Raw genomic sequence first — 24,824 nt, 5'->3', positions numbered from 1 at the left:
AATCTTTGATGGATTCCATGAAGAGCTAGAATCTTTAAGAGAATTCTCATTTAGCCCTTTTAGTTTTAAATATACTTCAGCTAGACACGATTCCAGAGGTAAGTATACAGAGGCATTGTTCGATTAAACATTGAAGAATCAAAGATTGATTGTTTGGTTTCTTCTTCTTGATAGTGCTCTACATGACACGAATGACGTTATTAATTAATGTTTAGCTGAATTTAAAATTACTTACTTGATACTTAAGCGTCTGCTTAAACTTTGGCTCTGTAGTACGGCGAACTATTCTAGTCTTTCTTTTATGCAGCCACTTATCCCCGTCTCGCAGGTAGCATTTCACATACGAGTCTGGTACCTCGCCGTTCACGCCATACACACGACGGGCGTGAGACACCTAAAGATGTTAGACATTTTAAATAAGAAAATAATGTTCATTCGATACTCGGTCATTATTACCGGTTTACACCTATTAATACAAAATAATATAAGACTATTATATCCAGAAGTGGTTAGTATTGGTAAATGTGACGTGAATGTGAAATCGATTGCCGACATAACGTTGTCACATATCTTATCACTCCTAGATTTTGAGTTCAATATGGTATTTCCATTGTCTTATTTTTCCGACTTAATTGATTTACATACATGTTTTTACCCTAGATAGGGTAAAACCCCCAACAGTTTCGATCACCACGATCAGCTGAATTACTGATGTAATTTAAATGATAAAAAATACTCACCACGATTAACTGAATTACTGATGTAATTTACATGTTAAAACATACACCACGATCAGCTGAATTACTGATGTAATTTACATGATAAAAATAATAACCTCCAGTTCCAACTGTCCCTTGATCATAATGATGCTGATGTTGATTTCGGCGTGCAGCGGCGGCAGGCTGGCGTTGCGCGGGGGCAGCTGCCCGGGGCCCAGCGGCACCTCGTCCTCGTCGCTGGCGAGCGCGTCGCAGGCCGCCGCCGCCGGCACCGCCGCCCACATGCTCCCTTTACGGCCGGTCGCCGTGCCTGCGACACCGACACACATACCACCCGCCCTCGTCGTAGATAAACACTTTACCTAAGCTGCAGTGAAGTGATACCGCTACTTATAATTCGCAATTTTAACATTCATCGACGCGACATTTCACTGCAGCCGAATTCGACCATCCTCTGTACATGATTTCATTCATATCCGGTCGCATACAGACAATGGCGAACTCAAATTGAACGAAGTAACGCTAAATTAGGTTGGCGTATCCTTAAAACATTCATGTAAAAAATAAAAATACGAAACGAGATAAAAACCATTCAATCGAAACATTTAAAATGATCAAAATAAACATTACATGAAATAAGCACGTCAATACAGCTTCGTGCTATACAGTTTGTTTACATAAATCTTACTCGATTTTGTCATGTAAGTACACAAAATGAAAGAAAAAGCATCTTAACGTGTGCAGCCAAGAGTGTAGTCGAATTTCTAATAGTTGCCTGAAGCGGTCTTCGGTTGATTTTTAAGCATTCTGTGTCATGGAAAGCTGTTTTTGTTTGAAGATTGAGCGTTTTGCAAGACTATTGTAGCTGGAATGGCGGGCTGACGACGCCGTGGTGCTACAGAATCTCATGCGTGACCGCCTCCTAGTGAGATCGCTCGCTCACTTGCAATGACATTCATTCCCTAGTCATAAATTTAAATGAAACGTATTCGATAAAATTGAAAAATGTTAATCTACGGCCTAGTTAAGATAAATATATACAAGAAATCTAATAGAATGCGTATCTTAACAATGAGTGACATTCGCAGAGGTAATGAATTAAGTCCATAACATCCTAGGCGACACAATGCCATCGAGATGAACGTAGACGGGCAGCCGAACAGACGGAACACAGAGAACAGATGAAGTGAGCGTGATTGCCCGCGACCGGGCATGCGTCAGGACAGACAGTACAGACACAGTGAAGTGATGAAAAGCGTCGGGCGCAGCCACATTCAACGGTGCGTGCGCGCGGCCGCCGCGCAAGCGATGTATGACCCATGCTACTACGTGGCCCGAAATAAACCCATTCTATAGCGAGACCGGTCGTTCCAAGTCAGACGCAAGCGTCGTGACTTAGTATTTTCCAGTGTGACGGCAATGGAATGGGAATTCCGAGCTGGCGGCCGTCGGACGTCACAAGGGATCGCGTACACCGACACCGCGCACGAACACACCCTGTGCGGGAGAACGCGCGGGCGCGGGCACTGTATCGCTTACCGAGGTACTAACGGTCCGTCGCTGCTGACCAAACAAGCACAACACAGTACAAGTCAGTACTACCCTTAATGTTTGCATAGCCTAGTGGTTGTTGTGGTGGAGGCGGGTGGGCCGTTCTGGGGGAAGTGATTACGGTTATTTCGATGGCGATCGGGCTCGTCTCAGTCACACAGTGTACAACGCTGCTTAATATTAATTGCCAGGGATTTGTGACCGAGTTATATCAAATAAAATTGTGCGAATGATAAAAAAAAAACAACAAAATAGGAAATTTATAGTAGCACAAATAAGAAAAATATAGAAGTTATAATAAGTGGGTATATTTAGAATAAAGTTTTCTCTTTATTGAAACGTAAAAAAAGCTGGAACATTTTACTTATAAATATAGTAGGCAGATAAATATACAGAGTAAAATATATATAATATTACGTCAAAAAAGTGATTACTTTTGAAATAAAGTTTTAGTTAAATAGGTATATTAGCGATCAATAAGTAAATTAATTGCAAGTGAAAATGCCGTTATACACAACTTTACTGTGATATGCAACGTCATAGTATCGATTAGTATACGACATTACTTGTTATTCAATCTGTATACAGACAGGAAGTGCAATAATGATAATGTTCTTACGCCTGGCGGTGGACCCGGAGAGCGAGAGCGTGCGCCCGAGTTCCCCCTTGACGGCGCGCAGGCTGCGCAGGATGTCGTCCGGGTCGCGGCGCACGCACGACGAGCGCCGCCGCTCGCGCCGCGACCCCGGCACTACGCTCGCCTCGCCGCCGCCGCCGCCACCTTCTGCGCATACGCCTACATACACATACTTACCTTTGACACATAGTGTTTCATGACCGTAAGTTTGGCATGGTAAATTAAACACGTGTATCTGGACACCCTACACGATGCGTGTAGGTGGTAAACTTTAAAGACAAGATTTTTATTATTATTATAGTAAACAATAGTTTGAGTAATTTTAGGCCCAGCTTTAAAAATATTGATTTTAAATACGAGCAAATGTGACGTCAGGTAGTATCAGTAGGTTTTTTCAGATGTCAGGTGGTGTGCTTGCTTTAATCAAGCGATCAAACAAATATTTTTGAAACAGGCGATTTGTGTGGGCTTTCTGATTACATCGAAATTCACAATAAATTATAGTCTGGGAAAACAACATTATTGGAGTCTTTCATATAAACGGCACAAGTGATTAAAGACTTTTGAAGCGTGATCCAGATGTGTTCATTAGGTATTATGTACATGAAAATAGAGAACCAAACCTGGGAGACGTGCCGATCTATGTATGCATGTTTAAATTCGTGAATATTTAACAGACAAAAGGTGCAAACCAAGATGTTTTACTCATTGCATTGTATAGATCATTAGATCGTCGATCCGTGTAACACATTTATACGCCGTAAAAATAGTTACCCTTTTCCTGCTGCTGGAACGAAGAGCGCCTTGAGCCCGGCAGCGAGCGAGAGAAGTCCTTGCCCAGCTGATACACTTCCACCTCCAGCGTCTCGGACTGCGAGGAGCCCCGCCTCGAGCCCGCCACCCACGCGTGGTCCGGGTGCAGCAGCGACGCGCACTCGCCTATCGAGTCCACATCATCTGTTAATAGACGCACTCGTGACCAAGTTACTAATGCCTTGAGGCTGCGTTAGCCTGAAGATTAAGAGTTAATGTTAGTATAAGTTTCATAAATGTGGAAAGAATTGATTAACTTTGACAAAAAAATCGTTATACTGTAAAATTTTGTACTGTTAAATTACGAATGGGAGCGTTCACACGTAGATCTGGTCTCGATATGAAAATACTTTTAAAGTTGAAGTAAAAGTTATTGCTATTATGGGATTTCTTACTTACTCGTAGATATACGTAATACTTACCTTTATGAATTTATTCATGCTTTGCTAAAAAATAAACGTTTTTAGTAATAAACGAGTAAGATTCGTGTTTTCGCTCCCATCAGAAACAAAGAATACACTTAAGTTGACAAACAAACATATAAAGGCAAGTAAAGATTAAGTAGTAGATAGAGTACTATGTAAGTAGCTATGAAATGCGTTCGTTCACCTCACATCCGCTCTCACAGTACAGTCAACAACGAAAGTAACTACATGACGTCAAAACATCGAGACACAACAACGACGCACATCGAACATCGAGTGATGAGGATGATGGATTCGGAAATTGAAATTGTCCAGCGCGGCTTTCGTTGTCGGCTGTACCTGAGGCCGAGCGCTGCGAGGTGAAGTCCCCGCGGCGCAGCGCGCGCGCACCGGTTAGAGATCCTCGCGGGGACGCGTTGGCTGAACGAGTGCCGCGCTCTTCCAGCGTCCACCACACAGCTCGTTCTTCGGCAAACGCCTTTTCTAGTTCCATCTGTAGTGAAAGGAATAAAAACCTGTAGATCGTCATTGTGCGAAAAAATAACATAACTACATATGATTTGTTCACAAACAAATCAATATAAGGAGACAATTAAGAAATTTTGTAGGAATCAACAAAGATGCACTATTAGAGGACGCAAACGCGAGAGGAGCAAACTCCCCCATGATTTAGCTCTTATAGCCGGATGGTAGATTTATGTGTGGTAGTGGTGTGATAGTGTAAACCAATGTGACAAATTCAGCTATAGCTACCGATAGACAAAATCTAACATTGAGTGAGCCTTTCTGCACTCCAATCCATAATCCATCCAAAGATGAGTTGCGTTTCAATTACTTTGGAATAATTAAAGTTGAACTCACGGTGCATTCCCCAATCAGCACTGGTTCGATTCCTGGGCAGGCGTCCCAGAGGGTGAGTTCTAGCGCACGTCCAGCCAACAAATCTGCTGTCAGTCCTCCGAACCCGAGAGTGGCATTCCATACAGGACTGCAAGAAGCTGATGCTGGGTCAGTTTCTACTGGAGGACAGCTTTCACTGAAAGATAAAGATATTACCATATAAAGAGTTTTACTTATTTTGTGCGATGAGCTAGCAAGCTGTCACTATTTGAATCTCAATTCTATCATTAACCTAAACAGTTGAATGTGGCCTATCAGACTTTTCAAGACTGTTGGCGCTGTCTTCTGGTAAGGGATAAAGACGTGACTATATGTATGTATATGTAACGAGTATATTGATATATTTTGAATCCATTATTATGAATTTGACCCATAAAAATGGATCATGGTAAAACTTGCACTATACAAATAATTCTCTAAAGCACATAAAATGCGGTTTACCCCAAGGTAGGTACTGTACTTATTGTATGTTTTTTCAATAATGAACAAGGACTCGCAAGTGATGAATCGAAATGATAAAAAGTTATATATTGGATCAAAGCATTAAGGGAAAAATAAGTACTTACAGCGATGGCAAAAGACGAATCCTAGCGAAAGCTTCAGGCTCGTCGCCGTATCCCAGGGTGTGGTCCCTGGGCGGCAGGTCGTCTGCGGCGATCAGTACCACCACCAGCTTCCTCAACTCGCTTTCGAACCACACCTGCAGTTGTGCGCGCGCTGGCGGTCGCTCGCGGGCACGCTCGGCACGCTCTTGTTCCTATACATAAGTGTCACTATGAAGTTATTTTTTATTTTGATGTTGTGCTAATGTGTAGTGATAGCGATGTGCCAAGAAGAGCAAAAAAAAAAATGGAATTGATATTATTTTTTAAATAAATTGTGTTCGTATTCAAGTCACATCACTACCTTAGACACATTATAATGACTACCAGACATATAATTTATTTACGAAGGGTGGAGTATATAAGGCAAAAAAAAACCATGAAACAATTCCTATTTCAAGACTTGATGCATAATCTAATTGAATCACAAGTTTTGGGGAATGCAAATTCTTCGAAGTGTCATGCAGCAATCATCAGCTATTTCAAACCTCCATCAGCAAGAGAGGAAATCATAGACTTTCAGTAATTCAAGAAGTGCGACGTTTAAATAATGCAATCATATCGCAGACGACGTGTGTTTAGTTCAGTCGTGTGTTTATTGATTTGCAGATTTCAATAAAGTAAACATGCTTCGGGCTGAGGCATATCTATTAAACATAAATGAATGAATAAAACCGGACGCGTTCATCCGCCATGCAGTAAGCTGTATCATGCTGATACGGTTTGACAAGCTGCATGTACTTGTGGACCTAGCCATGTAGTCGAATCGAGAGCGCTGTCGTAACATCCTACGCTAAAGGTTTGCATGGTTTATGCGACCATACCTCATAACAAAAGCATTATTGGAGTAGGGGTTTCCGAACAAAGCTTTCTATGTTAGGTTAGTTAAATTTTAGATTGGCCTAAATTGTAATACCTACAAATCTAATTCTTTAAAAATATTGCATTCTTTAGGACGTGAAGGGATAAAAGATTTTATTGGCGTACCTAAGCACTTGCATTAAATCTCACTAAAGTATTTCTTGTAAAAAACTCATTTTTCCATATCTACATCTAAATATGCGTTTTTGTGATAAATTAATACTATGCTATCTATGAAGTGGTTATTGCTAGTCAAAGAGATGTAACTTACTTTAGCAACAATAGTTTTGAATATGAATCGTCGAAGACGTGGTGATGTAAGAGTGTACCTATTGCAGATTTCTGTATTTCAATAATTCATTATCTTTAAACATCAATAATAAATAGTTTATAAGGTTATGCGAATAGGCACGGAAGTTGAATCTCATCATGAATAAAATAGTTGGTACACATATAGGATAGTTATAATAAAATTTTACTCATAAAATATAAAAAAGAATATTATCACTTCTCGCCTGTAGAAGATAGATACAGATTGCATCATCCAGAATTATCCATACACTCGTGTTAGACATAGGCTTTCCACGCCTAACATATATGGTGCTTACTATATAAATACGCACATATCCACATTGTGCAACCATCATGCAGTTCATCATTCTGTAAAAAGAGTTGTAACAATCAACTACTGAGCGGAGCGGTATGTACATCGTGTCTTGGTCGGATCGCCACGAGCATCACGAGACAGAAGCGTCGGTGCGCGCCTGTCGCTCAAGGGGTTCCGCGGTGCGGCGTGCGTCACCACTCCAAGCCTTACACTAGTCGCTGCGAGCGCCTCTCGATACAAGTGCGGCATCACACTACGCTAAGTCAACAGCAAGACTCGGTTAACAGACACTGGAGCGCAATAATGATCGGTACAAACGGGTGTCCGGCGCCGAAGCAGCGGCGACGGCGCTGCCCAAGGAGCCAATGCCGAGCCGATCCTCCTCGCTCCCATACTGGCTGGTAGATGTCCTCTCTACCACCCATAGTTGGTAACTTATTTTTCACTAGTATCTCTGCACGTTGTGTTGAGCAGATGAAGTTTTATGTTGATATGTAATTTTGGTATATTTTGTGTTTGGCACAGTGGGAGTAGCTAAGCCTAAAGCGGCGTCAGTTCTACTAGCTGTACTAAGATTTTGACTCATTTTTGTTTTTTAACTAATGATCGACGATATCCTACGGAATGTACTCATAATCGGGACGAGACCCCTAAACTACCATCGAACACTAAAACGGATCGTTCTTGATAAACACTTACTCATAATGTGATTCACCGATATTTGATTTTGCCGATCGGTCCCTAACATTCAACTCCGCTCGTTGCCCTTGGCGGCTTTATGAAATTGGTCGGGTGATAAAAAAATAAAAATCTGAAAATAAGTAGGTAGCATTTTTTCACACACTTCTCTTAGGATAATCATCATATAAACGATAACGTATAATGAATAGATAACAAATAAAGTAAATATATAAGTAGGTATATAAATACTTCGATAGGTAAACAAACAGAGTATCCCTTTCTCTAAGCAGTAAAGGTTAACAAAGTTAAATTACAACTACGGTCGTAAATAGAAACACTAATCTCTTATAACTATCTAACGTGGAAGATGTTCGACTGATTAGTGCTACAGTATCACAGCAGATCAGAGGAGACCTGTCACTACAATCGAGAATTTTATCCATACCAAAACTATGTAAGTAATAAATACAGCAGAATAACAATTGACTTCGATTTAAGAGTTGAAATGCTGAACTGAAGCAATATTTGGCAATAAGTTTTGGTTTGGATAAGAATTTGTTGTAGATCGCGCGTCATTTCCCGGCCCCACGGCGTGAGCGGCATGAGTGATGCGAGGTAATTACACCGAAACACATCTCTATTCTCCTACAGTTTAAAGCCAGGACAAGTCAATTATATTTTGACAAACAATTTTCTATAACTATTTAACATATTGTCTCAATATAATATCGTAGTCCTCTCTTTACGCTGCGTACATTAAGTACCAACATCTATCAATTAATGGTTTTAATTAGTCAGGTTAATAGATAACTTTATAACTGATATTGTTCTGTTTTGTATCAAAATTGATTCAAATATATGTAAGCCTTATTTTGCAATTAGTCCTCTTAGCTTCGGACTAACTTTGGAATATTAATGTAAGATATAAAAGCATTTAAAATGTTTGCTTACCAAAAAATAAGACTGGGCTTTAATATTAATTTAAAACTGCTTTGTGATCTATTAACCATTTTAAAGTACAAAAAGAATGTCGATTGGATCACAAGTATAATGAATGATCCGAAAAGCGCAAAGGAGTAGGCACCGAGTGACAGTCTCTACTAGAGTTTATGAAGAGTCGAGCACACGCCCGATGTCTCGTGGGTTCACAACACAGATCGTTACAATTAAAGCCTATGTATGTGTATTATACCGGGGTTTTCGGCAATTTCCGTCGGGTCGGCGACGATGGTGATTTGTCGGTATCCGGTTCTGTGAACCAAAATAATGTGCATTACACTACTAATGACACAGAACTTTGAAATTTGGATCGTAGAAATCCGAAAAGATGTGCACAGAGAAAGAGAAATGTGAAAGAGAATATTGCTTGAAAATAATACAAAAATAGATTTGAAGAGAACATAGAAGAGAGGAGCGTGTGAAATGATAATGCTGTGATCAGATTGACTCTGCAGAGAAAGCTGGAAAAATTCAAAGGTTTGTGATTATAATAAGAAATAGCAAAAAATAATGTAAAAAAGATATAAGATGACAGAGCACAATAGATAATAGAATTTTATTATTAAAATTTATTTTTTACTGTAAATATATTTAAATACTAAATAAATATTTAAAACACTAAGTTGCGTGTTATTTTAATTCATAGCTTAGTTTTACTTCTTCATTTTAATTCAATATTTCATAAGCGAAAGAAAGGCGAAATTATTATTATTAAATTTTAACTAGGCATAAGATATGAAGTAGTAATATTCTTGGGAATATGTGATAGCAGTTTTATTGTATGAATAATCTACTGGTATAATATAATAATATAAGTAAAGAGCTAAATATAATTGCGGATTTGCTTAAATGTATTCAAGTTTCAAATATTTCATTATTAGGACAAGCTTCTTTCTCATTAGAAAACAGTCCACCTAACGGCTTATAGCTGCCCGCGAATCTAGGTTTAAACGCGTCACCGGCTTAATAATATCTTTTGTTGCCCTTTCTTGATAATTACGAAGAGAGGAGAAGAGTTTTTACTTATCAATTTACCATGTATCTCTTTCAATTTAATGTTATGTGATAATAAATAACCTACAGATCATTTTCGGCTCGCTTAATCTATGAAATGTTGCTATTTCCGTTTTTTGCTTGCCTGCATCTACGCAAATACATAATTCAAAATGTCAATAGTGTCGTCAGAGCGAAGTAGTGATGATTATACCATAGAGCGCGTGATGGTGATGCGACGGCTGGGGGGCGGGCGAGGGCTGGTCGTCGAGCTGCGGCGCCGGCTCCACCAAAAGTTCGACACTGTCGCCCCCGCGCTCAAGCACTGCGCACACTTCTTCAAAACTGCGCTCAGTTAGTGGAACCCCGCCCCATTCCAGCACCTTACATAATTAGGATGGATTAAATAATTAGTAACGTTAGACCAGTGATGAAACCAGGTAATACTTAAGAAATAAAATTCTTATGTAATACTCAAAACCAAAATAGTCGCCCACACCTGAGGTCGCCATAGCTGACGTAAAGCAACTAGAAAATTGAAATTGGTCTATATATTTTGACCGTTTACGTTGCGGAGAGAGTCAACAAGATTCATTTGTGCAATTACCTGCGTTGCCTATTCAAAGGCTCCTCTCCAAGGAGAATGCGATCAGACGAAAAACTATAATGCTATGAGTACCTTATCTCCTTGCTGCAAGCCGGCCAGGTCGGCGGGCCCGCCCGGCACGGTCCACACTATGACGGCCTCGCGGCGCCCGCTCGCGTCCGGCTTGCCGCCCACCACGCGCATGCCGAAACCGCGGGCTACAACCACAATCATATTACACACATTTATCACGTCTTTATCCCTTAAGAGAAAGACAGAGCCGTAGTCTCGAAAGAACTCGAAGACAAAGGTCAGCTTTATAGCATAATGGTACAATTGAGATGAAGGTAGTGTTACTTGATACCAAACGCGTTAAAGAATCCCAAGTTTATAAGCCCTTCCCTTGATGACTTATACAATTTACAAGGGAAGAGAAGCAGCTGACACCAACTATGTTTCTTGTTTGCTACCAGACCATCATATAATAGAAACAACACATACAAGAAAATTTGAATCAGTCATGTTCAGATTTCTGTGGTTACACCAATGATAAAACATCCCGATAGCCGCTTTTACATACATACATACATACATAAACTCACGCCTCTTTCCCGGAGGGGTAGGCAGAGACTACCTCTTTCCACTTGCCACGATCCCTGCATACTTCCTTTGCTTCATCCACATTCATAACTCTCTTCATGCAAGCTCGGCGCATGCAACCGCTTTGCCGCTCTTACAACGCGGGTTTTGGGGAATTTGCCAAAGCAACCCCGAATTTTGTTTAATATATATTTTAAAAGGAATTCAAGAAGTAATAAAATGGTGTATTTATTTATTATTTCATAGTGGAGCGAGATATTTCGAGGTAATTATATTTCAAATACTTCACTCACTTTAGAATTTCAGAAATGCTTTTCTTTATGTCAAGTAACAGTCTTCTGTCTAGATAAATAGAATTCAAATGATAATGGAATATTTACGAAACAATGTGAAGATATTCGGTCGGAATAAATGGACGGATCGACAAGGTAGTTAAAGCTACAACGTGATTTGGTATTCAGTTATCATTTGTTATTCTTTCTTGTGCGAAAAAGGGTTTCAGTATAAGACCCGAACGGACCGATAAGCCATTTATTTATTCTATTTCTGCGTCTGGATAGTCTACCGTTATTCATATTTTAGAAGAGCATATAAAAACAACGACACCAAATCCCAATTCATTTTATGCTTTTCGTATAATAAATAATGTGTTTTCTTGTTTTCAGAGACAAGTGATATATTTTTGTACAATTTAACATACATACATAAAATCACCCTTTTCCTAAGACTTTTTACACTTCATTCATTGTTCTCTTCATGCAATAAGTAATAATATATAAATTTTATTTTATCATTTAAAAATTTCTTCTTCGCCACTTCAACCCAGATCACTGACATGGTACAGTATGCCTGTTTTAATCAATTCATTTTATAACTTGCTATTTAAATTTTTTACTCACATCTGTGTCCCTTATCGTTAGGGTCGCGTCGCAACGAAACGCGCCTTGGCGTTTGGTCATCCACATCATGTATGACGATCTTGATTGCTTCCGCGTCGACGGACATCTGTCGCGCCGCGGCGGCAGCGGCGGCTGCGGACGTGAGGGACACTGTCGGCGGGTCAGCTGACGCGTCCGAACCGCGCGGCGCGAGGGACATGGCGCCTAGTGCGGTGGTGCGTTGTTGGAGAGCTGCTATGTCGGGGCTTTACAAAGAAGTTAAAGATTATCTTTAAAGCTAAATCAAACTAAGTAACAAGTACACTAGCAAAGACCTGAATGATGCCTTTGAATGCTATAGCGGTAGTAACATTATGGTCAGCGACATGAGTGGTTAAAATTAGAGTTCTACGATTTGCTAGTATAGAAGTTCTGAATTGAGAACGTTATCGATGTGATATATTAATTTATGTCTTTGTGGCGACATAACCCACTTTCTTAATCCAAAAGCTGTAATTACGAAAAATTCTATACTAAAAAAGCAAGTCAAAATTTCTTGTGAACCTCTGACTCAACATTGTTGGAGTCGCGGTTCTTTGTCTAGTTTACTTTGCCTAGAGGAAGTTCTCTAGCCGACTGGCTAAGGGGAAGATCTTCCGCCAGGCAAAACAAGCCCTAATCATCGCACTCGTAAAATTTTCACGATTACTAAAAAACAAAGTAGTACAGTACTAACAGTTGGCTTCCCCGCCGCCTGATTGGCCTGTCTTCGTCGACGCCGAGCCCGCTAATTTGCGGCGCGGAGTCTACGTCGTCGGCGCGGTACGAGCCTCGCCGGGAGCCGGCGCCGCCCACCACGTCTACCGCCGATGCTCTGCCGATTTTTAATCACGTCAAAATTATTCTGATGCCTTTTGCATTTACAATTTACTTGATAATAATTTTCACGATCACGAAATAACAATCACTAATTACGTGATTGTTATTTCGTAATATTATTTCTTAATATATTCGTGATTATTATTAAGTAAATTGTAAATGTGAAAGACATCAGAATAATTTTACAAATTATATTTTTCACATTTTACTTAACAACAAAAAAACAAAATCATTAACGTATACTACACTAGTAAGTTAATTTTTGTTTCAACAAAGTCTTTAGAACTTACAAGGACAACAAATTTAGTAACTTAATCATCTAACTTCAAAACTAACCGAGTAAACAAAAATTTCGTAGCACTTTTACATATAGAGCTACGACGTAGACGACCTACGAAATCTCGTAGCGCTGTCTCTGATGAATATGACCCTCGGAAAACGTAGTATCATAAATAGGGTTCAGTGTTGTATCCTATAAGATAAGGAAATTAACATAACTACTGGAGATGTAAAGTAAAATTTGAATGGTTCCGATCTAATAACATAATTTTTCCAACTTGAATCTCATAAACTGCAATTTACGACTGACTTTATGGTTATTACGAATAATGGGGTCGCGTAAAGATTATACTTCGACGTAGATGAGTTCACTTGGCAATTCCTACACGTATTGTTGAGCCCAGGGATTAAATCCCAACTAATATTATAAATGCGAAAGTAAGTTTATATGTTTGTTGTCTCTCCAAGCGTTTTGTACTGAACCAATCTTCTTAAAATTTTGCGTATATACAATGAAGAAATGGTAAAAACAAGTTCACGTGGGATTTGCGAAAAACCCTATATTCTTTAGGAGGAGGCGCTAAATTAGCGCGGGCGAAGCTACGAGTAAAAGCTAGTGTTAAATTACAGAGATCAAACCTTCAGTGAGAGCCACGATTATATGAAACTATTAATTTATAATCTTTTTTAATTTATTCACTTTAAAAATCATACACATTGCAGAGTGTATCAAAAACGACAGTTAATAACCTAAGCGTTTTTAAGATTAAATAAGTTAGTCTTAATACATTTATATTTGTCCAAAATTTGGATAGACAATGGAGTGTGTATGTTCTATCTGTACATACCATATAATTTACTACTCGCACGTACGTGTCTATTGCACATAATGTTGGTTATGTTATGTATGTATTTGTATAATGGGGAACATACTATGTACTATAATAGGTTTGAACAAGATCGACTGTCTTGGTGCCGGATTACGACGGCAACCCCAGGGAACAGGCACGGAATAAGAGGAAAAAACTGTATTCGATAATCTGATATTCGACTGACCAACGTTGTTAATTTGTTATAAAAGTAAAAGTGTTACAATATTTGAGAAGCGTTAGAAGAAAACAAACAAACTTTCGTATTTAAAATATTAGCTACTACGGTTACTAGCGGTGCTGGGCCTCTGGGACTATTAACTTCGTTCGTCTGACCATACACGTATCTTCAAAATATGGAAGTTTAAAGTCCATAATGGAGGCCTGTGGTGTGGTGCTCGGCCTCCGGGACTTTTTAACTGCCGAGGCCAGTAGCATGGTCACTTACTCTTTCATTGGTCGCCAGACATACGCATACCTTCTAGACATAGGAGGTGGAGCATTAAGCCCAGACTGCACGCCGGCGGGTTGGTCCTCGTCGCAGGAACGTTGCCGCGCGGCGGGGGCGCGCACGGAGCGCCTGCGGGCCGGGGCTGCGGTGCTGGGCCGCCGGGACTCCACCTCGGGCGTCGTACTGCCGCCGCCCTTTAACTGCCGCCGCGGGCAGCGTGGTTACAAATCCGTTTTTGACACACATGTTTTTATTATATATCCTATGGTCATGACATATTTCGGAATAATATAAAACTATAGAAGAAGAAATGTACTGGAGAATTAGACACCGCAACTGATGGTTGTGACACCACAACTTATTCATTTACATTTCAATATTGTTCTTATGTTATTCCGTTGTACTATATATAGGGTCATGGCATGCAAAAGAAGTAGTGAATCGTTTTTTTTCTGAATGACACAAAAATAACAAGACATTGGTATGCCACAAATGGCTACTTAAATGCAGCTAATTTACAATTGTAAATTTACATGCATTAGAGACAATAAATTCTGCTTAAAACATTATTATTATCACGTTTGCACCCTAATAAACGCGGTAGATAATGTTTCATATTGTTACTTTGTTAAGTTGATGTAGAGGGCAAAATAAATTTCTTAATCTTAATAATTTTGTCAAAGCTTGACAATCGTGGCAAATCGCACTTGCGAATTGTCGAAAATGAAGACTCCATGTTAGCCAGCCTAGAAGAGGTAAAACTTATTCAGGTCTTAATGCAGGTTATGTTTAGCGATTAGTTTACTAACCTTGATCGAGGTTACTTTTATTTCATTAAAATGTTCAACTACCAGAATCATACACAGTTCGTCAATGGTGATAGTTGCTAATGATACGACTTCAGTTATAGTATAACGACTATACCATCATAGATTTTCCTCAGAAAGTTAAGATTACCCTAGTTAGGTTATAAATAATTAACAACGAAACATTACCTTCTCCAACTCCTTTAACGAAGCGGGCGAGACGTCCGAATGTCTCCTCAGTTCTGGCGAGCGTGGCGGCGCCAGCGCCGAGCTAGCGCTGCTACTGCCAAGCCTGGCTTCCGAGTGCCTCCGCTGCAAGGCGTCGAGCATGGGCACCTCCAGCAGCGAGTCCGTGCTGTCTTGAGCAGCGGGCGGCAGTCGCGGCGCCGCTTTCCGGCGGCACACAGAACACCGCCAAGAATTCTGCACGAGATCGTAATTTAAAAAATAATATTTTTTGCATATAGCTCCGGTCTCGTGTGAAATTCCACAAAGAATATCTTTGTACTCGGTTAATTAACTATCTACATCCCATATAATAATATTTCATTAAAACAGTCCAATGCTCACAGAAGGCTCACAGAAGCAGACTCAAACACAAACAGACATTTCAATTTAAAATGTTATTACTATGGATGAAGATGTATTTTTCATCATGCCAAAAATAAAAACTGTTTTAATTTATCCAAAGTGAACACATATTGAAATGAATGTAATCAAAAGATTATATTATAATTATTACAATAATAATAGTGTCAAGCAAATCTCATGATATATAAATCAGCTAATAGGTATTAGTATTAATTACTACAAGTGTACGGGTCTTACCCAGACGATTTATGTAAACCTTCCCGCTTAGATAATTTACATTAGAATGGATGATTATACGTGTTCAGGCTTATACACTAATTTGATAGCTGGCGCATAGTAGTTAAGAATTATGTAAGACATCTGTTTTTACAAATGGACTTTATTAATTTATGAAAAAAATTATTTAACGATTATATCACTGTCGGTCTGCCATATATTTTTCCCAAGGGCGTTTTTCACAAAAAATATTTAAATATAGATATTTTAAAATTTCAACAATATCCATTCAATAGATTTCCAGGCTTCAGCGCTTTAAAGACGCACGCAAAATGCTGTTGACTGATTTCGAAGAGACAATTTTATTAATGCAATAACTGACCGCTTCCTCATCACTGGCTGGCTTAGAGTAGGAGGAGCAGTCTTCACAGACACGGTGCTGGCAGCCGTTGCACGTGTGGAAGACTTCCCCGGGTTTCAGCGCTTTCAAGCACACGCGACATGCACCAGCCCGGGACGGCGCTTTGCCTGCCTCGCTAAAATCGGTTATGGGTTAATATTATTAGTGTCAGAACGATGTGACTGAAGTACCACAATGTATAACTGTTTGTACGCAGTCAAAAACATAATTATGTCAGTTTACAGGGTTGTGTTGTATAAAATATTATTACCTAATCAAAATAAAAGTATAAAATCGAAATTTGAATAAATATTCTATTTCGTTACTATCATTTCATTTTCTTGTTTTAATTAATGATACGACCATTTTATCCAATGTAAATAGATAAAGGCACGTATATGGTATAATCTCCCCTACTTAATTCTTTGGCCATTTCTGTGATTAATGCAAGTCACTACTATGGATGTCATAAGAAGTAAAAATCTTATAAAATTCGTTGTTTTTTTATACCAAAGTGTGGATTTTCATAAATATTATGTTAATTAAAAAGACTAGTAATTATTCATACGTACACAAAGCGAAGTGGTGAGGCGGAAAATTTTCCAAGATTTACAAAATGTCTCTCAGACGCAGTTTAGACGAACGTTTTAATTAGAGCCCCTCCGCCCATATTATACAATCATAATTTTCGTAATTAATGCTTCAGGGCTACAATACTCACATAAAGTTTCTCTTGTTTTTGCTTCGTGTAGCTGTTGGTTTCACTGCCTCCATTTTATATGAGAGTCTCATAATTAATTAGCGTTATTATTTTAAAAACGGAATCAAATAAAAATTTAAAAAAGATAATTAAAGATCACAATTCTTTATTCAATCAATAAGTCGATTTCTTCAAAACATATTTGTCCAAGGTAGCTAAAGAAAAATATGTCGAAAGTTTCCGACATTAAATCGGATGCAAAAAGTGCAATATTAAACCTAATAAGAAAAACACACAATATACAATCACTTGGGTGATATTTTGTAAAAATGAAGGTTAGTATACCGTTCAGTCTTTGCGGGCTGTGTGGCGGGCGGCGGCTGCGCAGGCGGCGGCGCCGGTGCTGGCTCGGCGACACATTCCGTCACACCCTGCCGCGGTCCCAATTTTGTGACTGCAACATAGCCAAATTTAAATTTAATTTAATATAGTATGTAAAGTAGTAAAGTATAAATATTCACGTCAAAAATAACCTACTTATAATTAAAGTTTTGACCGTATTAAAAAATGAAAATGATACATATACAAATCTGTCAGATATAAGTAGGTACTATAAAAGAGAAAACTTAAACGTGTAAAATCCATTTATCTAGTTATAATAAAAACGAACCTTTACAATATTTACTTCCGCAAGGTAACGTAGTCTATTTTTAAATTATTTATCATCCACTCTACATCTTCAAACGAGTGGGGCGTCAGATATCTTGCAGAATAAGAATCTCGATGAGACTCAAATTAAATCAATACTGATCGCTCACGAAATAAACTCCGACTCATTCAAACTCAAATTAAATTCAGTTCATTGTTATGAGATACTGAATTGGAATGAAATGATGGGAATTCAAATAAGTCCGCAGTTTGTGTCTATCTCCAAGGCGGGAATTCACTAACAATGCGTGCCTGCTATACCGACATAGCCGCCCGATATTCCGCTATGAATATTGAGAAATGATCATAAATTCCTGAACGAATATCTCTAGAGAGTTGTGAAATACTTCGGCGTACTAACTTTTTGTCTTATTAGGAATATTATGTTAATGTATTTTAACATAGAGAGGTATGTATATGTTCGAGATCATCTTATATTTATTGGCGGCATTATGTCAATTAGGATCTTCAGTCAATCAAGTCAAGAGGATGGGAATCCTTTTCCCAGTACTTATAACTATGATTGACACAGAGACAGTCTGACATTTTCCATGAGTCAGCTTTCTATAATTAATCATTCATCATTCAATTTGGACAATGGATACAATACTGATAGCAACGGTTATCGTTGCATAGAACTCACCACCCTGAATAGAAGCACGGACCCCGGGGTCCGCCTCCTAAGTTTTCTCTCTCAACTTGATCCAGTTTTCGTCGTCCTTGGAATTGTCCATTGGCTCGCGTATCATCTTTTGCGACGTCCAGCCAGGATCCTTTCGGCCTGCCCCTTCTACCCGGGCCTAGTGGTAGCAGCATGGCCAGACAGCCGCTTTCCGCAAGACATGGCCGCACCGGCCAATGTACTCGTATGGCAGAAAATAGAGATTATGCCGTAAGGACCCCTTTATCAAAGTAATTTTGATCACTTCTGAATAAAGTTCATCATTGATTACGCCAGCTTATATTAAGTCGTTCAATGTATTGTAAGTTAGCGAAGTAACGAACCGTATGTTTGCATAATTTAGAACCGCTACCTTTAAACTTTGCTTACGATGAAATGAATTAATTCTACTCGGGAGTCTAGAGAGGCGTAAATAAGGGTTAAGGGGGCCCAAGGTAAACAAGTACGAAACTTGGGCTCAATCTCGACAAGAGATAATTCAGCAACTTAAGGATAAAAACCTTTTATTGTTATTACAATTAATATGTGCGTCATATTAATTGTATATTGTTTCAAAATTCTATAGATAATTTGAGTATATATGCCCTTAAAAACCATATTATAACGAGAAGGCGAAAAAATTGAATTTATTTTAAAAAAAAATCAACTGATGTCATCTTAACAGTGTTTAACAAATTATCTTAAAACTCAGGTAGCAAATGAGAAGTAAGTGTTTAATGTATCTATACCTTTTTAAAATTAAACTTTGCAATAAGATACTATGCTTTGGTATGGAGGCGTATATTTGCGATGTATTTACGAGTAACCTGATATTTCTGGTGTAATTAAATTCAATAAATACATTGCTATTCTTTAATCGCTATGGTGAGTTTCTAATTATTATTTGGTTTTATTCAATGGGATCATTATTACGCATCCTGATCTCGTCGCACGTAAGGAGTATTACGAAATAGCTGCTGTTTTAACTGGGTACCTATAACAAACATCGCTTAATTAAAGATCGAAGATAATACGAATTAGGTGTTAGTGTTTGAATGTATTTTATAGAATTAAGTGTCATTTGCAATACTCACCGAGTTGCTATGATACGAACAAAATTATACATACCACCTGTATTATATTTATGACCCATAGTTGGCAAATAAACGTTTGACTTTGACTTTGTGTTCAGCTTTGGAAGCATTTAATAAGATGAATCAGTTCATCACCACTTAATTCTATAAAAGTTATTGAGTAAGAAAAACAATTTTAGTGATTACCGGAAAGTAACTTGCGATGTATATAACCATTTCTGTTTTATTTAGGTGAAGCAATAGTCATAAAAACATTAAAGCATTTAAAAGAAAATAAAAATGTAACGACTATTATCTTTGCGTAGATGTTACCATATGGGTTTATATGATATGAATGGAACCATCTCGGGAAGAACAGGGCTGGAATATTGTTTACTTTAGGTAAAGTTCGGAAAGGGTAATGTACTTTGAGTTCTACCCCGAAACCGTTTATTTGCATTAACCTTTACCTTACAGTACTGATTTATCAAAGGAAATTATTATTTCCTTTGATAAAAAAATTAAAACGAGATTTCTTATAGAATATTTCATTAACTTATTGTTTGCTAAGCCTCAGAGGTTGATTTTTTATTGTTTTGTGATGTGTTAGTAAGAATAGGAACCACATTTATCTAGATGCAATTACTTAGATTTCCTATGTATCTATTGGTTAGATTCATGTGGTTGCTATACCTAGCAAAGGTACAATTCCGACAATTGAGAACTCGAACATCCAGTTATTAAATCTGTCTGAGTGTTTCTATTATCTAACTCAAGGAATTGTTTTATTATCAAATCATTCGACAAGTGTCTCATGACAGACAAATTTGTTTGAAGCAAACAAGATACTAACAACGCTTAGTCGGCCTTAATTAAGATTGTTTCAACTTAATTGTAGGTCAATTTTCAGTGTAGAGACAGTTTACAAGTCAAAAATATTAAAATTGTAAAGTGATAAATTGTGAGAAACATTATGTTGTCCATCACTTGTTTTGTCGAAAAATATGTTAATTTTATTGCTATTTCTTTTGGGAACTTACAAATAGTTGATATTTCTAAAACGAGATACAATTGGAGCGATTACCAAGATGATAATTTTGAAATCGAAAGCAACATGAGCCCTAACCATACGATCAAAGGTACATATGTAGTTCGTCACGTGTACTTCATATCACCTACTTGGCTGCATTTCATACGCATGCTTAAGTTATTAAAGTATGAGTAACTTTACGGCCTTAGCGGAAACTTAACTGAGTCTACCCTACCTCTGGCATTTGATAAATTTACTACATTAATATGAGTCTGTTTGTTAATGTTAGAACAGAACACTAAGAGACTTAGCTTGGATATTTGGGTCGAAGAAAAACTATACTTATAATCAAATTGTACTTTGTAAATATTGCACTGACTTTTTAACAAAATAATAATTCGTGAACACGGTATGTACACATTACATTACGTCTCTTATTTTCTTTGCAATATGAACCTACTTAAATAGCGCGCTAATATTTCCTTTTATTTTTTATAACTGGCCAGTTATAACATATTTGCAACATAAAACAGAAAAGAGGTTGAGACTCATAGATATCAGATATTGGACGATTATTTATCAATGTATCGAAATGGATTTTTCTTAAATTAAGTTTGCAATAAGAAAATCTTAGGTGATAGCAATTTAAAGAACTAAAAGAGAGCAGTTTACGGGTTTATAGCTGTAAAGAATATGATCTTTGAAAGGCTGATAAATTTTGGATTGTATTAGGCGATGGGCTTGCAACCAATTTTATAAATCTCAATTTCATCACCAAGCTATGGCTTTGTATGGCCTTTTCGAGACTGTTGGCTCTATTCTGTAAGGTATAAAGACGTGATTTTATGTATGTATGTATATTAACCTTTATCTTGAGCGTTAAGCAGTGAGGATGAGAGCGTCTGGCGCAGCTTGCCGAACGTGCCTGGCGCCTCGATCTGCCCCGTGACCGCGTTGGGGCTCTCCTCCGTCGCCACCATCTGAAATATCAAACTCTATTAGATTGCATCATTTTCCAAAAGAAAAAGAGATTGAATTGCGATCCAAGGTAGGAGATTTAAATTTTACTGAACACAGACATTTTGTCTATACGTAATGCAAAAAAGTCTCTAAGGCTATGTTCAGAAGGAAAGAAGAAATGCTATTAACATTCAAATAGTGATAGATTGCTAGCCCATCAACTAAAATGCGAACTTTCTATTATAAACCTTTCCCCTCGATTTTGTTTTATAATAAGTACGTAAAGTGAAGTAGTTGCAATTCACTTTGTTTTTTCTTGCTGATTTTAAGATAAAGTGTTCCTATTTTTATGTGCCGGAAACTACACGGCACTGTTATGATTCAGAATTTATTCAAATTACACTACTTGGTTGGACCACGATTTTATTAAACTAATAATTGAAATGTTCAAAATATTAAATAAGCTTTCCCACAAAAATACTTTCAAGTAAAGAAAACCTCATGTCGCGTAAAGCGACTCCACGGGGCGATAAAACTCTTCATACAAAAATAACGACTCGGTAATACTGTCGTAAATTTTATGGAGAGCAACAGATGGAGAATGAAATACATCAGAGCGGGGAAAATCAATATCCTCGTCTCCCAAACTCGGTTGAGGAGCGGTTTTATTGCTCGCCCGCGAGTCATCTCCAACTTTTTTATCAATAACAAGGATCCCAATATAGAACGTTCAATGATACGCTGTACCGAAATATCGACTAGTTGACCTCAAAAATAAAGTACATATAGACGTAAATTCTTGATATCACTGTAACATTTCAAACTCTGAATGCTTTTGAAATAATTTCGAAGCGACGACCGCTTCATAGCGGACGTTGTAAAGCGAGCATGAAGAGAGCAGGAAAGCCGGGAGGAAGGATACTGTGGGTCGTAGTGCCTTCAAGGAAACCACCGCGGGACTTAAATGATCGCCCGCTGGATACATTTACGGGGCTAGCTGTCGTATATAAAGAAGATTGAGTGGGCGACATTTTGTATACAATCCCGAATCCCGAGAGTAATTTTAAATGTTGTAATATCCCATCGGATTTCACGAAGATTGATTTGTGATTCAATGGACAATATAGTTATTATACAATAGATTCATGAATATTAGATATGCAACGGGGCAGTAGCTGTGATGAGGGCCGGGCCCTGGGGGTGACTGGTCGAGTTTATATGCAAGCAGCATAAAACGAGTAGAAGGCAATTTATTGTTCAGTTGTAATCAAAATTCGGGATATTTTTTCTAACATATTAAACTTACGAAACCATTAAAAAACTGAGCATTTTGAGTTTATCGATTGAAAAAGTAAAAACAAAACGTAAATAGAAACTCGTTTCAAATAAATTCAAACTGTAAATATAGAAGAACAACATTAGTGATAATGAATAAAGAAAAAATGATTGATAGTGTTGTGTTTTGATAGCACGGTTGCGCGTCATAATATACCTAACCATTATACGAATACAATACCGTAAACCATAGAGGCATCATAATACCTTACATTTTTTTAACGTAACCTATAATCCTTTTGGTACCAGGTCGCAAACTTAGAGTCCGAAGTCTGGTTCAAGTTTCAAATGACCCTGATCACGAAGAAAGTTGTATATACTTCAATGGCCACCTGAAAATTCACTTACATATACCATAAGCAAAATGATTGGGCTTCGTGTCTTTAAAATTATGTTTTATTTTCCATGAATAATTTTATATTTAGGTACGAGTATAAGGATATACTCTTTCTTGAGGTGCCTTTAAGAAGATCTTGGATAGATTTCGTCAGGATCGCAAATATGCTAAATTCAGTGATATTGCATAATTAAACTCTTATCCAGAGTATCAGAGTAACGTAAACTACCTTTAATACTAACACTAAACTGCTGCTTAAAGCAGCCCTGGAGCCAAAAACAACCGAGAACATAAAAAAATTCCCGTCTATATTTGTCTGTTACGTATCGATTTCATTTATTTATAACTAACATCGGTATTTGCAAACGACGAGCCTCCATTTTAACACTATTTTAAAGCTCACAAAATGTCAGCTCCACTACTCGTCGCCAGACATTATTCAGTATCGATAAAGCCATTTGACGTCAGCGACTAACATAGTTTGCATATCCCCGTTCGATCAACAACAGGATGCGAGTGGACGCTAGTTCGATTAAGCTGTGCCGGTAGAGATTTTTGAGATAAAGTAGGTCATGAACAAGCCGTGTTCATGACCCGGGGGCGCGGGCGGCGGCCCTGTTTGACCCACTTGTTGCCTCAACCCGCTATTTACATTACAACTCTAATTGCTGTTGGCACACGGCAGGCCTTTACGTTATTGCGTCTTCACCTCGCCTTTTTAATTCATTGTCAGTTTAAAACACCAAGGTGTGAAGATCTTCACTTGAAAATGTTTGACGTTTCAATTGTTTTAATTTTTGAACACATATTTGATTTGTGTATCTTATCACATTCCTCAAAGATAATCCAATATTTAATTAGTACATACATACATACATAAAATCACGCCTCTTTCCCGGAGGGGTAGGCAGAGACTACCTCTTTCCACTTGCCACGATCTCTGCATACTTCTTTCGCTTCGTCCACATTCATAACTCTCTTCATACAAGCTCGGCGGTTTCGGGTACTTTTGACCTGACCCTTTACCAGGACGTCCTTAATTTGATCAAGATACGTTCGTCTAGGTCTTCCCACTCCGACCTTTCCCTCCACACTCTCCTTGTATATCTGCTTAGTCAACCTGCTTTCATTCATCCTCTCCACATGACCGAACCATCTTAACATACCCTTTTCTATTCCTGTAACTACATCTTCTTTCACATCACAACATTCCCTTATCACGCTGTTCCTTATCCTGTCACTCAATTTCACACCCATCATACTCCTTAACGCTCTCATTTCCACTGCATTTATTCTGCTTTCATGCTTCTTTTGCCATACCCAACTTTCACTCCCATACATTAATGTCGGGACCAACACGCCCCTGTGCACAGCCAGTCGAGCCTTTTTGGATAGTTTCTGACTGCTCATAAAGGCATGCAAAGCTCCATTCACCATGTTCCCCGCGTTCACTCTCCTTTCAATATCACTATCATACTTGCCATCTAATGTAAACTTTGATCCTAGATATACAAACTCTTTCACTTGCTCCACTTTTTCTCCTCCAATCAAAATATTACATGCTGTCATTTCTTTCTCCATTTCAAAAACCAGTGTTTTAGTTTTACTTACGTTCACTTTCATTCCTTTCTCTTTTAAAGCTTCATGCATACAGTTTACCATCTCCTGTAACTCCTC

The 24,824-nt window shown here is 38.2% G+C and overlaps 1 protein-coding gene across 1 annotated transcript in view; it reads right to left on the bottom strand.

Annotated features, from left to right (window-relative positions):
* The window catches only part of LOC106134901 (regulating synaptic membrane exocytosis protein 1), a 103,622-nt gene that overhangs the window by 3,395 nt on the left and 75,403 nt on the right, over nt 1–24,824 (bottom strand). The window contains exons 4-20 of the mRNA XM_060946478.1: nt 21,381–21,495; nt 17,389–17,497; nt 16,326–16,479; nt 15,326–15,559; nt 14,358–14,530; nt 12,589–12,726; nt 11,874–12,118; nt 10,468–10,592; nt 10,003–10,171; nt 8,989–9,047; nt 5,612–5,802; nt 5,007–5,181; nt 4,485–4,638; nt 3,682–3,864; nt 2,890–3,054; nt 836–1,029; nt 236–394 (exon numbers count right to left, since the gene is read on the bottom strand). Of these exons, the coding sequence (XP_060802461.1) occupies nt 236–394; nt 836–1,029; nt 2,890–3,054; nt 3,682–3,864; nt 4,485–4,638; nt 5,007–5,181; nt 5,612–5,802; nt 8,989–9,047; nt 10,003–10,171; nt 10,468–10,592; nt 11,874–12,118; nt 12,589–12,726; nt 14,358–14,530; nt 15,326–15,559; nt 16,326–16,479; nt 17,389–17,497; nt 21,381–21,495 (2,742 nt within the window). The remainder of the gene's footprint in view (nt 1–235; nt 395–835; nt 1,030–2,889; nt 3,055–3,681; nt 3,865–4,484; nt 4,639–5,006; nt 5,182–5,611; nt 5,803–8,988; nt 9,048–10,002; nt 10,172–10,467; nt 10,593–11,873; nt 12,119–12,588; nt 12,727–14,357; nt 14,531–15,325; nt 15,560–16,325; nt 16,480–17,388; nt 17,498–21,380; nt 21,496–24,824) is intronic.

The sequence above is a fragment of the Amyelois transitella genome, chromosome 11 (assembly GCF_032362555.1).
Source record: "Amyelois transitella isolate CPQ chromosome 11, ilAmyTran1.1, whole genome shotgun sequence".
NCBI classification, from domain to species: Eukaryota; Metazoa; Arthropoda; class Insecta; order Lepidoptera; family Pyralidae; genus Amyelois; species Amyelois transitella.
Note: the sequence above shows the minus strand (reverse complement) of the source record. Positions and strands in the feature narration are given on the sequence as shown.